General features: G+C 43.6%; 1 protein-coding gene across 3 annotated transcripts in view; it reads right to left on the bottom strand.

Moving 5' to 3' along the window:
* ANKRD44 (ankyrin repeat domain 44) overlaps positions 1-17,343 on the bottom strand; it is a 377,775-nt gene that overhangs the window by 187,403 nt on the left and 173,029 nt on the right. For all 3 annotated transcript variants that reach the window (XR_011849377.1, XM_072120895.1, XM_072120896.1), the window contains one exon: positions 885-972. Coding sequence is in view for 2 of the 3 variants with exons in the window: in XM_072120895.1 (XP_071976996.1) it covers positions 885-972 (88 nt within the window). In the remaining variant the exon portion in view is untranslated. The remainder of the gene's footprint in view (positions 1-884; positions 973-17,343) is intronic.

Below are 17,343 nucleotides of genomic sequence, written 5' to 3'. Positions count from 1 at the left end.
AGCAGCCTGAATGAGATATCCGGTGGTAGGACCAGGAACTGCAGTAGCAGTCGAGGTATCTTCTGTCACAGAATCTCTTCTAGCGTAATGCAGCTGCAAACAGCAGTTGGAGCATAGAGGTGATCAGGTTCTATGGGACACATGCAATTTAACAGCAGCAATATTTCATGATGACACTGCTAGCTGGGACATTACAATACTTCTTCAAGGAAGGTTAAAAGGAAAAGAGTTGATTGCTGACAGAGTAGGTTTGACCATATCATTGTAATGTTATTGGTTGTAGAGTTTATAGTAATAGTCAGCAATATGGTTGGTGATGTCACTAGGGTTTAGGATTTTTTTTTCATTATTCTTTTAGAGGTTTTAACCCATTCTCACATTCCCAAATAGCCCAGTGTAAAATTAGGTTGATACCCAAGCGAGAGGTTCTCTCCCCTGTTCTCGACTTATTTACTTTCTGGCTTCTTCTGGTGTGTCATAATTCACAACCAGCCTCAGGGTGAGGAAAGAGAAATAATATCTATTTGTATCTATATGTATATATTATGCTTGCAGCTTCTTTGGTTTTGCATTCCTGACTGACTAGTTTGCAGTATCACATATTTGACAATGTGTTGGGGTAAACTTACTTTACAGATTTTGAGATGTACTGTATACAACCATTATACACTTCTTGTTCATTAGTAAATATAAGTGTGTTGTGTTATTTTGAGGGTAAACTAAATACACACTGTTATGCAAGCTGTACACTGACCACTTTACATTGTATAAAGGGTCATACTTTTACATTGTCCCATGAAAAGATATAATAAAATATTTTAAAAGATATGAGTAGTATACTCAATTTTGTAGTATACTGTATCTACAGTGTATTTTCAACTTACCTATTCATGCCATCAACTGCATTCACAACTTCTGGCTGATCTGTCATTTCAAGTAATATATGTAAACAGGATGTATGGCCATTTATGACTGAAAAGAGAAATAGAATTAATAATCAAATATAATTAATATACTATTTTCCACAATCCCAGTGAATGATTGTAGGCTGACTGCACTATGAAAAATAGAGGTCTAAACCTCTAGAAAATACTACTATCTGGTAAATAGACACTTACTTCAAAAATATTTTGCGTAATTAGTACAATTGACTATTCAAAACCTTGTCAGTGCTTCTTACTTCACCCATTTGACTTCTTTGTCATGGTAACATAGTAGAGAAGATTGAAAAAAAGAAATAATTTCTTCATGTTCAAACTGCTTATCCTACACCATGCATCGTGTTGATCCAGAGGAAGGCAAATAAAGCCCTGTAAGGCTGATGCCAATTGGGCCATTGTAGGGAAACATTCCTCCCCTAATGTGTCAGTCAGAATAACTCCCTGGTTCAACAGAAGCAATTTACAAGTTTTATTCCCATAAGATGTGATATTTTTGCTCTAGGCCCCTCTTTAACATTAGCAGCCATTTCAACATTTTGAGGCAGTGAATTCCACAGTCTCACTGCTTTCACAGTAAAGAGATGGTAGAACCGTCTCTCCTCTAGACGTAGAGGATGCCCCCTTATTCTTGTCAAGGTATAAAAAGATCTTTGGAAACGTCCCTGTACTTCCCATTCAGATATATGTGCATTGTAATGAGGTATCCACTTAGCCCTCCTTTTTCCTAAGCAGAATAGCACTAATTTTTGTTATCTGTCATTATAGTCTAGTCTGTAGCTTCAGTGGCACAACTCTAGTAGGCCTAAGTGGAAACATACCTAAACACATAAATAACTTCTCTCTGCCACCTACATGCCGCACATTACACTTGAGAATACTCATTTATACTAAACAGGTTTATATATATATGTATATATAGTACTATACTTGCCTCTCTTCACTAATGAAATGTCCAACAGCATCCAGTTTCTAATAAAATTTCCATCTGCCTCCTCTCACTAATAAAAGTCCAGCAGCAGCCTCCGCTTATTTATTAATTGCCCAGCGGCCTCCACTGATTTCAATGTCCAGCGACCTCCCCTCAGTAAAGGAATGCCCAGCAGCCTCCACTCTTTAATGAAATTCCCAGCATTCACTCAGTAATGAAATGTGTAGCAGACCCTTATTAATGAAATGTCTGACAACCTTCCCTCAGTAATGAAATGCCAAGCAGTCTTCTTCAACCAATGAAATGGCCAGCAGGACCCCCCCCCCAAGTAATAAAACCTCCAGTCTCCAGAGCCAAGAGGTCACCGGAGTGGCTCATTAGTTCTTTTTCGACAGCTGCTCGTGTTCCTGAAGTTAATAAAAACTGTTCTTTATATTAGAAGATGCAATGGCCAAGTAAGTTTGGGCAGTCTACCATGAGAAATTCTAATGGTAGTTGTCCTTTAACACATAATTGTGCTTTTCATTTCCTTGGCCCAAACACAATCTAGGCCTCCACTTTTCACAAACCCCTCTGTAATATTCTACCATAGTCCTCTGTATTAATTAACTTACAGAACTTAGTCTTATCTGTAAATGTTCCAACTCCACTGTGTAAACCCTCTATGGTAAACCTGGGCATTGTCAGGCCCACGGCCACATCTGGCCCTCTAACTAGATCTAAAGAGCCAGCTTGAGCTCATTGAAAAATTTGAGCTTCCCTCCCTATCATTAAATAATGATGCAATTAGGTCCTCCATATTTTCATTTAATTATTGTAATCATTTACTTACTGTTTTTTTTTTTTGTAGATATAGGTTATATACTGAACACAGTATGTAGGTATTGGCTCGAACTCATTCAGGAATATTAGTGTGGCCCTCAAAAACCATTACATTTTGTCAAGTGGCCCCATGGAAAATCAAATGCCCACTCATGGTCTATAACAGTAATGGCGAACCTTTTAGAGACCGGGTGCCCAAACTTCAACCAAATTATTATTTACCATCGAGTGCCACCTCGACAATTTAAACAGCAATTTATTGTTCTCTGTTGTTCCACAACATTCAATCGTATCAGCCCCTTGAGGACACCAATACAGTTGAAAGCAGGAAGGCAAATTCAGACATCAATGTAGCTTCTCTCCAGGGTCTCCCTGTACATGAAGAATCGTGGGGCCAGTAGTAGGACCTCCAAAAATATTCTGGCCCTGTTCACACCTTCTTACCCCTCTTGCAGTTCCAATCAGTCAAGGATACGTCACCTTAAAAGAGTGCCGAGAGCTGCATCTCAATTGTCTAGGACTGCAGGAAGATTTAAGTCCTGTCTGGTGAACTTTGTCCTGGAGCGACAGCCTGGGTGCCCACAGAAAGGTCCCTGAGTGCCACCTCTGGCACCCGTGCCATAGGTTCGCCATCACTGGTCCATAAGGTCATTATGGATCATTAGAGATGATTGAACATACTCGTCCGAGCTTGATTTGTTCGAGCACTAGCGTACTCGAAACTGCTCGTTGCTCGGACTAATATTCCGCCAGCTAGAGAGAATGGCATCTCAGAAACAGAGCCAATCACAAGCCAGGAGACTCTGCAGTACACCCAGCATCACGTGGTACATGTCGATAGCAGTGGTTGGCTGGCCTGATCAGGTGACCCTGGAATATACTAGCCATCTCCCGCGGTGCTCGGATCATTCTCTGCCTGGATGCCGTTAGGGATAGAGCTGCTGCTGGTCAGGCATAGTGTTAGGGTGTTCTGTTAGATTAGTGTTAGGCAGGAGTGATTCTACAAGAGCCCAACAGCCCTTGTTAGGGCTACAATAGCGTTATTATTATTTTTTTATTTGCTTGTGGCTGGGCTTGCTGGCACTAGTAGTACAGCTACTTCCATATTGTGACAAATTTGCAGGGAGACTTGCGAACGTTATTTTTGGCTCTTAGTGACACACATATCCATTTCAAGCAGCTAAGTGGAACAATTTATTGGGGGTTTGATTGAATTAGGCACAGCCTGCCGATTTTTTTTTTTTTTCAAAAGTGAAAGTATAAGTCACAGCACAAAATCCTTTTGTGTGCTGTCAGTGGTGCAAATGCAATTTCATCTAGCTTAGTCTGCTTGCTACTGTTTAGCAAGCTAGGCTCCAGAAATCCCAATCCACATTCTCTCTGCCGGTGAAGCGTACTGTACGTCACGTGTGGCGTTAACTAATACGTTTTTTTGTTAACATTAGTACCGGGACATTCAGCAATCCGCATTCCAGTTTGCTTTCTGATTTCTTCTGCGTGTTTCGTTCATAAAGAAATTAAAAGAAAAAAAAAAAAAAAACCTGCCGCACGCCGTCCCCTATAGTGTCAGGGTCAATTATTGGGTGTTTTAGATGCTATCTCGCCTCACTCGGTCACTCTGTCATTGCCATGCTGTTGCCCATAATTTTGGCATAATGGTGCGATTAGGCAGCCTCAGAGGCATCCGTGCATGCTGCCCCTGCTGTTTCCTGTCCATTTCCGTGGTGTTTCCATAATTTTCTGAGGTTTCCAGGTTTTTGGCCAAGCTTCCCTGTGCAGATCCTTGGTCCCCTTGAATAATGTTCGAGTCTCCCATTGCCTTCAATGTGGTTCTTTATTCGAAACGAGCACTCGAGCATCGGAAAAAGTTTGACTCAAATAACGAGCACTCGAGCATTTTAGTGCTCGCTCATCTCTAGTCATTAATAAAAAATATTAAATTAAGTGGGTCTAATACTGACCCTTGTGGCACCCCAGTGGAAGCTTCATCCCAGTCTGAGTATATGAAGACAACCTATGTTTTCTACCACTAAGCTATTTGCTATTCCACATTTGCTATGCACAGATTTTCCCCTAGTCCAAGTATTCTTATTTTATTGCTGATATTTTAAGCAGCACTGTATCTTTGAATTTTTTTAGATACGCAACACCCACAACCTCCCCTAGATTCAATGTTGAACTCACCTCCTCATAGAAGCTGATAGGACCAATTCCCCACAAACTAATGTTGATGTTTTGCTATAAGGTCAAATGCAATGATATACTCTTGGGCAGAGGTGGCACTCAGAGAGCTCTCTGTGGGCACTCAAACTCGGCAGAGAGCTCACCAGATAGGACTCAAAAGAATCTAACTGCAGTTCCACACAAGTCAAGATTTACTAATCTCATATGCCCTCTGAGGGTGGCACCTCAGTGGCCAAGTAGGTATGATATGCGTCGTTGAACCATAACTTTGGATCCCTGGCACCTATAATCTGTTGGCAGCTTGGGACTGAAGGAATAGCAAGAAGGTATGGAGAGGACCGGATTATCTTTAAAGGTCCTCCTGCTGGCCGCACAACTCTTCCTGGAGTGAAGCTGCAGTGATAGTCGCTATCGGTGTCCTCAGGAGGCAGGTATGATTGAACGTTGTGGGAGAAAAGTTCAATAAATAAATAAATTACTGCTTATAATGGCCCATTGTGATAAATGAGTGGGCTTTGGTTGTAGTCTGCGCACTCGGTCTCTTAAAGGTCCGCCATCACTGCTCTAGGATAACATCTGTAACAAACCCCTCACATACAGATATATATACACTCACCGGCCACTTTATTAGGTAAACCTTGCTAGTAACGGGTTGGACCCCCTTTTGCCTTCAGAACTGCCTCAATTCTTCGTGGCATAGATTCAACAAGGTGCTGGAAGCATTCCTCAGAGATTTTGGTCCATATTGACATGATGGCATCACACAGTTGCCGCAGATTTGTCGGCTGCACATCCATGATGCGAATCTCCCGTTCCACCACATCCCAAGGATGCTCTATTGGATTGAGATCTGGTGACTGTGGAGTACAGTGAACTCATTGTCATGTTCAAGAAACCAGTCTGACATGATTCCAGCTTTATGACATGGTGCATTATCCTGCTGAAAGTAGCCATCAGAAGTTGGGTACATTGTGGTCATAAAGGGACGAACATGGTCAGCAACAATACTCAGGTAGGCTGTGGCGCTGCAACGATGCTCAATTGGTACCAAGGGGCCCAAAGAGTGCCATGAAAATATTCCCCACACCATGACAACACCACCACCAGCCTGAACCGTTGATACAAGGCAGGATGGATCCATGCTTTCATGTTGTTGATGCCAAATTCTGACCCTACCATCCGAATGTCGCAGCAGAAATCGAGACTCATCAGACCAGGCAACGTTTTTTCCAATCTTCTACTGTCCAATTTCGATGAGCTTGTGCAAATTGTAGCCTCAGTTTCCTGTTCTTAGCTGAAAGGAGTGGTCTTCTGCTGCTGTAGCCCATCTGCCTCAAAGTTCGACGTACTGTGCGTTCAGAGATGCTCTTCTGCCTACCTTGTTTGTAAAGGGTGGCGATTTGAGTTACTGATGCCTTTCTATCAGCTCGAACCAGTCTGCCCCTTCTCCTCTGACCTCTGGCATCAACAAGGCATTTCCGCCCACAGAACTGCCGCTCACTGGATGTTTTTTCTTTTTCGGACCATTCTCTGTAAACCCTAGAGATGGTTGTGCGTGAAAATCCCAGTAGATCAGCAGTTTCTGAAAGAATCAGACCAGCCCTTCTGGCACCAACAACCATGCCACTTTCAAAGGCACTCAAATCACCTTTCTTCCCCATACTGATGCTCGGTTTGAACTGCAGGAGATTGTCTTGACCATGTCTACATGCCTAAATGCAACTGAGTTACCGCAATGTGATTGGCTGATTAGAAATTAAGTGTTAACGAGCAGTTGGATAGGTGTACCTAATAAAGTGGCCGGTGAGTGTATGTGTGTGTGAAGCTCTCATAATGCTTTCCTTTAGTCCCAAGGCTGCAATGTTTAGCTAAGGTGTGGGTAATGAGGCTTTATTAATAATTCCAAAACAGCACAAAATTTAGAAAATTATAAAATATACTAGTTCCGACTTCCATTCAAATTAATCTTAAAGGAATCGTAAATCAAGCACATTTATATGCTGGTTTGTGCCCCCTCTGGCAGGATCTACTCTACTTATGCCTTTGTTTTTCAAAAAAAGTGCTTTAAAAATTATGCAAATTTCTTAGCAGTGCTGGCTCCATAGATGTTAATGGAATATTGAGCCCCTCAGGCTCATTTGCACAATTTTTAAAGCCTCTTTTTCATAAAAACAAGGGTATAATAAGCCAAAAGGAGAGTGGATCCTCCTAGAGGGGACACACACCAGTATGATTTAACTGATTTAATGAGCCATTCGCAGTTTCACAGTAAAGAATAGTCAGTACTTAGACAAGTATGGCTTAATCTTTAAAACAAGCATATACTACTGGCAGGATCAACTAAGTGTGCTTGGTTTACAATTCTTCATCCAGGTGGTAGATTTCCTTTAATTACAAACCTAAATAATTTTTCTTGTACGTAACCCAGGGACTGCCTGATATACACAGGCAGTCCCTGGGTTACATACAACATAGTTTCTTTAGATTTGTACTTAAGTTGAATTTATATGCAAGTGAGAACTGGTATATTTAATAATTGTAATTCAAGAAAAAAAATTATGTCCCTGTGACAAATTTGAAAATTGTGCTGTCATGGGAACAACATCATCAATAAAGCTTTATCCTAGACACTTTATAGCTGATCATTGAAGCCTGAGACTAAAATAAAGCATCCAGAGCTTCACCAGAGGTCACAGTGGACAGAGAGGTTCATCTGTAAGTAGGAGTTGTCAGTAAGACGGTTTTTCTTAAAGGGGTATTCCCACCTCAATAAGTTTAGTTTAACCCCTTAAGGACGTATCCAGTTTATAGCTTAAAAGGGTATTCTCATTTCAGCAAGTGAATGTTATTGTTTGTATTATAAAAAGTTATACAATTTTCCAATATACTTTCTGTATCTATTCCTCACAGATTTCTAGATATCTAGTTGATGTCCTTCTATATAAACCTTTTATTTTTACTAGAAGACAACAGAAATCTGACCATGGTCACAAAGGTGCACTGCTCGTTATAACCCAGAACTCTGAGTACCCTCGGTGAAACTAACGAGCCGTGCATATGTGTGACCATGGTAAGATTTCTGTCGATTCGTAGTAAAAATAAAAGGTTTCTATAGAAGGACATCAACTAGAGATCCCCCTTTAAGGCTCAGCCCCATTTTTTGTATTCTGACATGCGTTGCTTTACGGTTATAACTTTTGAACACTGTTACCTAGCAAAGTGATTATGAAATTATTTTTTCCTCACATGTACTTCATTTTAAGTGGTAAAAAGTAGTTTCATTTTCAAAATTCGAAATCATTGTGTTTACAGGCAGATAGTAAAAAACTTATTTAGGTGGTAAAACTACCTCCCAGTCTAGACCTGATTATTAGTATGTACTGCATCTTTCAGCAAGACCTGTCTCTGTCTAGTATTTAGCCACAGAAAAATCAATTATCATCATCACCTTGTTTGCACAGTTGCTCCTGTCAGACAATTTTGCGCTTTTCTTCGTAAGTTCAGAAAAGTTGGTCAGTGAGAAAAATACACACAAATGTGTGGATCAAAAAATTGCTGCTGTCAGTAGGAATAGAGCATGGGAATACATGTATTAGGAAAGTGTTGTCAGTAAGAATAGTGCACAAGAATACATGGATAAGAAAAGTGTTATCTTCATTGAGAAAAGCACCCAGTAATATATTGTTGTCAGTGAAAATAGCACACATATATATGTGAATCAAAACAGTGTTGTTGTCAGTGAGAATAGCACACATGAATATTTTCATCAGAATACTGTTTTGCCAGTGAGAATTGCACACATAAATATATGGATCATTAAAGTCTTGATGTTAGTGAGAATAATGCACACTTATATGTGGATCAGAAAATGGTCGTTGTCAATGAGAATAGCACGCACAAATACGTGGATCATAAATTATTGTGATTGGGAATAGCACACAGTAATACATGGATCAGAAACGTTTTTTGTCAGTGAGAATAGCTATGATGGTTTACAAGAAAGAAGGAAACCGTATAAAGAGAGCAGCAAGAACTAGGGAAACAGGGAAGGGAAAACTTTCCCTTAATCTAAGGCTAATCCCTGGCTGGGGGGAGATGGTCAGCTTACCTGGGCTAGGTTTGGACCTGACAAGTTCTTTTTCCCTGAACATGAAGACCTTTCCAGATAGTAGAGAAAAGGACTAAAGGTGTAATAAATTAGAGCCCCCCCCCCCCTAACAAAACTATTGCTGCAAGAAAAATTTGGTGAATCAGCAATCCGAGCATACACACAAAACACACAACCCAGGCTGAATACAGTTAGGATGGCAATAAGGAGGACAGGAATAGTGGATAACAATCAGAGAAGGTCCACAAAACAATCACTATTAAATAAACACAGACAAAGGGGAACAGACAGGAAAGAGGTGAGAGAATACAAGAATACAATACAGGAACAGACAAACTTCAAAGTATCTCACCATAGTCAAAGAAACAAGCTACTAGAAAGTATAGATGTTCCTACAGGACAGAGCCAGGGATAAGCTGCAGCTACAACAATACCTAGCAAATACTGAATGACAAAACCAGCCTTAAATGGAGCCCGGACACTCCTGATAGGATTATACAAATTAACAAATAGCAAAGTGGTAGAGAACTGACTAGTACGGCCAAAGGACACAGGTTCAAATCCTGACATTAGTGTACACGAATACATGGATCTGGAAAGTGTTGTTTTCAATGAAAATAGCATACATGAATACATGGATCAGAAAAAAATGTGTTTTCAGAGAATATTGTGCTGTAATATGTGGATCATAAAAGTGTTGTTGTAAGTGAGAATAGCGCACAGGAATATGTGGATCCTAAAAATATTGTTGCCTGTAAGAATAGCGCACATAAATATGTGGAACAGAGAAATGTGTTGTTGTCAGTGAGAATAACAAATACTAATATATGGATCAGTAAAGTGTTGTTTGTCAGTAAGAATAGTGCACACTAACTACTTTCATCAGAATGGTTATGTTGTCAATGAGAAAACAAAAATAAATAATTATTAATTTTATGCAAGCATCAGTTCTCCATGGAGAGGTGGAGGAGTTGGAGGTGAATTTGGCAGTGGAAGAGGTTGAGGAGAAGGACGCCAACACTTTAACCACTCACTCGGTCACTGGAATAACCAAAATTCCATGGAATCCATGCTAGGTTTATCTTAATGAATTTAAGAATGTCCACATTGACTGTGTATAGGCAGATCCTGTTGTCTGTGATGAAACCTCCTGTAGTGCTCAACACATGTTCAGATAAGATGCTTGTCACAGGGTAGGTCAGCACCTCTATGGCAAAGAGGGCATTGGGAAATTGAATAGAAAGGACACCCATTACCAGGAGGTGTATCATCAGATATGAACGGGGCGTTCCATGATGTGGCCATTCTAACCCACCTCCGAGATGTTGCTTTTGCCCCTGCTGCTTTGGCGACTTACTACTCCTTCTACCACTGAGCTCTCTATGTCGGATGGGAACTCCGCCTATAATGCCTCCACCAGGTGCACTTGTATTCTTTCATTTTCTATCACACTGTAGTGGTGTAATCAAAGATGCTATGTTATCCTAATAGTGGTGATCCAGCCTCTATTTTTAATTAGTTTGTTTTTGTATATGGTTTCCAAAAAAGGTTTATTTTTCTCCAAAGTTTCTGTATTTCTAAAAAAAAAAATCCCAAAATTTCTGATTATATAAAAAGTTTTATTTTTTTTCCAGAAGTTTTATTTTATACAGCGGTGAAAATGTTTCTCTACTTTGGGGGTGATGTGTGGTCCTTTGCCCAAGTTGAGTTTCACCACAGCCTGCTGCACCATAACTGTACTGAAACTGTTGGTGCTTGAATGAGCAGGGAGGAGAAGAAGACGAAGCGGAAGAGGAAGAAGCAGAGTATAGAGGAGGAGCCAAACGAATAATAGGAGTGATGTCCAGCAATCCTCTGTGGTGGAAGTAAATGCACTACAGCTATTCCTGCCTCAGGCCCAGACACCATTACATTAACCCAGTGAGCAGTTAACTGCGCTGTAAATGATATATCCATCACTGAGCTGGTGCCAGTTCAGGGGTGTTAGCTGTAACTAGCAGCTGAATCCCCAGTGTAACATCTGTGGTCGAAGTGAGCATCAATCGTGGGTGTTTTTAACCTGTTAAATGGACTTCTGGGGGTCTCTCCCCAAGATCCCACCCCCCATGCCACCTTTGAGGGTGTGGCAGCTCCAAGGTCTGATCAGGACTCCAGGGCTGTCCTCAAGTAGTGCCTGTAAAATTTTGTCTGTGACTGGATCTTACAGTCACAGTGTCATTCTACCCATGTGAATAGGCTGACTGAGCTAATCCCCTGCAATACATCAGTATTGCAGGGTATTATCATGAACAACAAAAACAATTTTTTTAAGTAAAAAAATAAATGAATAAAAATACCCCATAAACATATAAAATGACATATGCCAAAAAAAGTTAATAAGAACACATTGGAAATTATTTCCCATCGCCTGTGATTTCAGGGGCTAATCCATGAATTAATGTGCGTTACACAACACTTCGTATCAATATATTTACTAACAGGAGCAACTTTGCAAACAAGGTATGTTCGATGATTTTTCTGTATTATCATTTTATATTATAATATTATAGAAAGACAGGACCTTCAAGATCTTGCTGGATGATGCAGTAAATGCTAAGAATCAATTATTGCTGTATAATGCTCTATAAACAGTAAAAATATCCTTGCAATTTCTCCAGAGTGCCCTTATATGGGAAATCATTTTAGATCTCCACCTGTCCTTAAAAATAGTACCCTCTTTTTTACACCTTAAAAGGGCAATTGCTGCTTTTTTAGAAGTCCCTGCTTAGCTGACTGACCCTATGATTTGTAGCAAGTTGTCCCTAGCTTTCCCCCTTGTGTAATAGCATCTGGACATGTGACCCTGCGCTTATACTGCAGGTGTGCCTACAGAGCACATTCCGGTTGCTAAGAGGCTGTAAGCTGCTTGGATCTTGTCCACAGTTATTGTCCACAGAGACACGATTGGTCTGCAGCTGGGGTAGTGGTCCAGCTGGTTATCTAGAATTTACACACTTGATAATTTGAGCTTTCTTCTTTGACTAGTGGAATCAGCTGCAAAGATTAACTCTATCTTTGATTGCTGAACTCATTATTTGGTTTTTTTTTTCAAATTTGGAGCCCAATCACAAACAGTCTCTAGATTCATGGATGCCGTACTGGCTAAATTTGGTATGGACCTGAATTCTATGCTTCAGGTTCAATTTTCACTAGTTCCTAATGGTTCCTGAGTGACCCTAAAAGATGACAGGGGGGACTTAATTCAGCAGCTGCTGGATGATGAAGAGGACAGGTAACAGGAATTCGGATGTAGAACAGTGTTCACACTGGTGCTGACAAAACCAACACAAGTGGCTGCAGCTGACATCCAGTGTATTCCGATGGCGGTCCGGCTCAGATCTCGAGCTGGGCCGGCATCAGCTCTGCGTCCAATATAATGGACGCTGAGCGTTAAGTCACTGCGCTCAGCATCCGATATATCGGATGAAGAGTGCCAAGAGGTTAAGATTAGATTAGCAAAGGGTTTTTTAGAGTAAGTCTTTGCATGAACAGCATTTGTGCACCAATCTGCTTCCAGAAAGGTGTTTTTTTTCTGCTTTCCCATAATGTATGTAGGTATTTACCTGTGTCATTTTCACACCGCTGTCAGGGATGTTATTATTTATTTAATGCTCTTGTAGCTCACATTGAAGTAAAATTTATCACATTGTGTTAAATTTGAAAAACGCTTTTGGGTTCCCCTCGTTCAAGGATAGTCTGGAGCTCTTTTTCCCACGATGATATATAGTGGCGGGATGAGTCACAATTAGAGATGAGCGAGCACTAAAATGCTCGGGTGCTCGTTTTTTCGAGACAAACTTTTCCCGATGCTCGAGTGCTCGTCTCGAATAACGAACCTAAATTGAAGTCAAGGGGAGACTCGACCATTTTTCAAGGGGACCAAGGGTCTGCACAGGGAAGCTTGGCCAAACACCTTGAAACCTCAGAAAATGATGGAAACACCACAGAAAAAAGGAAAGAAAACAGCAGGGGCAGCGTGCATGGATGCCTCTGAGGCTGCTTAATCGCACCATTATGCCAAAATTATGGGCAACAGCATGGCGATGAAAGAGTGACCGAATGAGGCTATATAGCATCTAAAACATCCAATAATTGACCCTGACACCTTAGAAGACGGCATGCAGAGGCAGCGGCAGGCTAGAGAGTGTCATGGCGACATACCCCAAATGGACTCAGGCTTCAAACCAATGGGTGGCAGAGAGGAACCAAAGGAGGGTGAGCAAGAAGCGCTGAAATGATTTCATATGTGAACAAAAGGTTGACGGTATATTTAGTCGATAACACAGCATGGTGGCCACATAGTGACCAAGTTCCATAACGTATCTGGTGAAACACCCGAAAAATGAGCCTGACACAGCTCGTTTGATAAGAGGACGATATGTGGAGGCAGCCATGGAGACAACTTCCATGATTAAGAGTAACAGTATGGGGCATCCATATTGCGCTGCTATGATTGAAACTTCAGGTCTCCAGCATGGCAGCGACAGATGCGCCGAGTTCAATTAAGTATCTAGTGAAACACCTAAAAATTCTGCCTGACACGTTTGATAAGGGGATGATGTGCTGTATATCCTCTCGCACTCCAGCGTCTGGGGTATAGACAGTTGAAAGTTGCGCATGTAGACATTGGTGGACGCTGTGGAGGATCATGGAGGCGAAATGGACAGGAAACAGCAGGGGCAGTATGCATGGATGCCTCTGAGGCTACCTAATCTTGGGATGGAGCTGGCGGTCCGCTGCCAGGCGAGCTTTCGCCTGTCCAAGCCCCTGTCTCTCGGCTCCTCCCCACCCAAAATGGGCCTGGGGGCCAGAAGCGTTTACTTTGAAAAAATTATAATTTTCAAAGCAGGAGGGGGCTACAAACAGCACTTCTAAGAACCTCTTGGATAAGATCAAGTGTAGTACTGTTCTTATAAGTTTTGGTTATAGCGGGAGAGGGGAATGTAAACAGATGCGCAAGAAGCGCTGAAATAATATCAGTAAATGATAAAAGTTTGCCAGTATATTTTGTGGATAACACAGCAGGGTGGCGACAAAGTTAACAAGTTTGATGTGGAAGCCATGAAAACAACCCAAAATTCTGCCTGACACAGCTCGTTTGCTAAGGGGATGATGTATGGAGGCAGCTATATGGACGACTTTGGGAGGCAGCTATGGAGATGATGTGTGGAGGTAGCAATGGAGACAATGTGTGGAGGCAGCTATAAAGACGACGTGTGGAGGCTGCTATGGAGACAATTAAATTTGGATAGTGCCTGTATGTGGCAGTCCAAAAAAGTTTTCAAACCAGAGGACAGGGTGGGTGGCCCTCCAGAAAAATTAAATACATAGAGTACTATACCTAGAGCCAGTTGGCCCTGGCAAAAAATAGCCAGTTTCCTCTGCTTTAGTGTACAAAGAGGAGGAGAAGGAGGAAAATAAGGAGGAGGAGGAGTGCATACATTATTCAGGTTGAGCTTCTTTCACCTGGTGGAGAATGGAAATCCTGAGAAATCCAGGCTTTATTCATCTTGATAAGCGTCAGCCTGTCAGCGCTGTCAGCCGACAGGCGTGTACGCTTATCGTGATGATGCCAACAGCTGCACTGAAAACCCGCTCAGACAACACGCTAGCGGCAGGGCAGGCAAGAACCTCCAAGGCGTACAGCGCCAGTTCGTGCCACATGTCCAGCTTTGAAACCCAGTAGTTGTAGGGAGCTGTGTGATCATTTAGGACGATGGTATGGTCAGCTACGTACTCCCTCACCATCTTTCTGTAAAGATCAGCCCTACTCTGCCGAGACTGGGGACAGGTGACAGTGTCTGGCTGGGGTGACATAAAACTGGCAAAGGCCTTGTAAAGCGTACCCCTGCCAGTGTTGGAAAAGATGCCTGCTCGCCTACTCTCCCTCGCTACTTGTCCCTCAGAAGTACGCCCTCTGCCGCTAGCGCTGTCAGAAGGGAAATATTGTTTCAGCTTGTGCACCAGGGCCTGCTGGTATTCATGCATTCTCACACTCGTTTCCTCTCCAGGAATGAGAGTGGAAAGATTTTGCTTGTACCGTGGGTCCAGGAGAGTGAATACCCAGTAATCGGTGCTGGAATAAATTCTTTGAACGCAAGGGTCACGGGATAGGCAGCCTAGCATGAAATCTGCCATATGCGCCAGAGTCCCAACGCGCAAGAATTCACTCCCCTCACTGGCCTGACTGTCCAGTTCCTCCTCCTCCAACTCCTCTTCTTCTGCCCATACACGCTGAACAGTGAAGGACTGAGCAATGCTCCCCTCTTCTGTCTCGCCAACATTCTCCTCCTCTTCCTCCTCATCAACCTCCACCTCCTCCGATATGCGCTGAGAAACAGACCAGAGGGTGCTTTGGCTATCAACAAGGGAATCTTCTTCCCCCATCTCTTGTGACGAGCGCAAAGCTTCTGACTTCATGCTGACCAGAGAGTTTTTCAACAGGCCAAGCAGCGGGATGGCGAGGCTGATGATGGCGGCATCGCCACTGACCATCTGTGTTGACTCCTCAAAGTTACTCAGCACCTGACAGATATCAGACATCCACGTCCACTCCTCATTGTAGACTTGAGGAAGCTGACTGACCTGACTACCAGTTCTGGTAGAAGTTGACATCTGGCAGTCTACAATCGCTCTGCACTGCTGGTAAACTCTGGATAACATGGTTAATGTTGAATTCAACCTCGTGGGAATGTCGCACAACAGTCGGTGAGCGGGCAGTTGGAGGCGGTGCTGCGCTGCACTGAGAGTGGCAGCATCTGTGCTGGACTTCCTGAAATGCGCACAGATGCGGCGCACCTTCGTGAGCAAATCAGACAGATTGGGGTATGTCTTGAGGAACCGCTGAACTATGAGATTTAACACATGGGCCAGGCATGGCACATGTGTCAGTCTGACGAGTTTCAGAGCCGCCACCGGTTACGGCCGTTGTCACACACAACCATGCCTGGCTTCAGGTTCAGCGGTGCCAGCCACAGATCAGTCTACGCCATGATGCCCTGTAATAACTCTTGGGCGGTGTGCCTTTTATCGCCTAGGCTCAGCAGTTTGAGCACCGCCTGCTGTCGTTTAGCGACGGCACTGCTGCTGTGTCTAGAGCTACCGACTGATGGCGCCATGCCCACGGATGGTAATTCGGAAGAGGAGGTGGAGGAGGGGTGGGTGGAGGAGGAGGCATAGTAGGCCTGAGAGACCTGGACCGAGGTAGGCCCTGCAATCCTCGGCGTCGGCAGTATATGACCAGCCGCAGGGTCAGACTCGGTCCCAGCCTCCACCAAGCTAACCCAATGTGCCGTCAGCGACATATAGTGGCCCTGCCCGGCAGGTCAGGTAGACCTTGTCAGAGGTGTTGGTCAGGGCACAGATGATGTTGTCTGACACGTGCTGGTGCAGGGCTGGGACGGCACATCAGGAAAAGTAGTGGCGGCTGGGGACCGAATACGAGGGGCGGCCGCCGCCATGAGGTTGCGAAATGCCTCGGTCTCTACCAGCCTATAGGGCAGCATCTCCAGGCTGAGTAGTTTGGAGATGTGGACGTTGAGGGCTTGGGCGTGTGGGTGGGTTGCACTGTACTTCCTCTTGCGCTCCAGTGTCTGGGGTATGGAGAGCTGAACGCTGCGCATGGAGACATTGGCGGATGCTGTGGGGGATCGTGGAGGCGAAGGTGTGGTTTTCGCATGGGAGGTGTTTGGGCCGGGGTCCTGGGCAGGGGGCTGATTAGCAGAGGAAGCAGGTGACACAGGGGAAGGAGCAGTGGTGTGCCCGGCCTTGGTTCCATTTAGTGGGGTGTTTAGCATTCATATGCCTGCGCATACTGGCGGTGGTTAAGCTGGTAGTGGTGGAACCCCTGCTGATCCTGGTGTGGCACAGGTTGCACACCACAGTCCGTCGATCATCCGGTGTTTCTTTAAAGAACCTCCAGACTTCCGTAAATCTAGCCCTCGCCACGGGAGCTTCAATACGTGAAACATTTGGTGCTGATGCACCAGCTCTGGCCCTGCCTCTCCATCTGGCCCCACCACTGCCTCTTCCAACCTGTTCTCGTCGAGGACTCGCCTCCGTCTCAGAAGCACTGTGTTCACCCGGCCTATCAACCCAGCTTGGGTCTGTCACCTCATCATCCTCCGATCCCTCAGTCTGCTCCCCCCTCGGACTTCCTGCCCTGACAACAACTTTACCACTATCTGACAACCATGTCTCCTCATCGTCCGACACCTCTTTACACACTTCTTTCACTACGTCAACAATGTCATCATCACCCACAGACTGCGACCGGTGGAAAACCTGGGCATCGGAAAAGAGCTCAGCAGCAACCGGACAAG

The sequence above is a fragment of the Engystomops pustulosus genome, chromosome 8 (genome assembly GCF_040894005.1).
Source record: "Engystomops pustulosus chromosome 8, aEngPut4.maternal, whole genome shotgun sequence".
Taxonomy (NCBI): Eukaryota; Metazoa; Chordata; class Amphibia; order Anura; family Leptodactylidae; genus Engystomops; species Engystomops pustulosus.
This window is presented reverse-complemented; position numbering and strand designations above follow the sequence as displayed.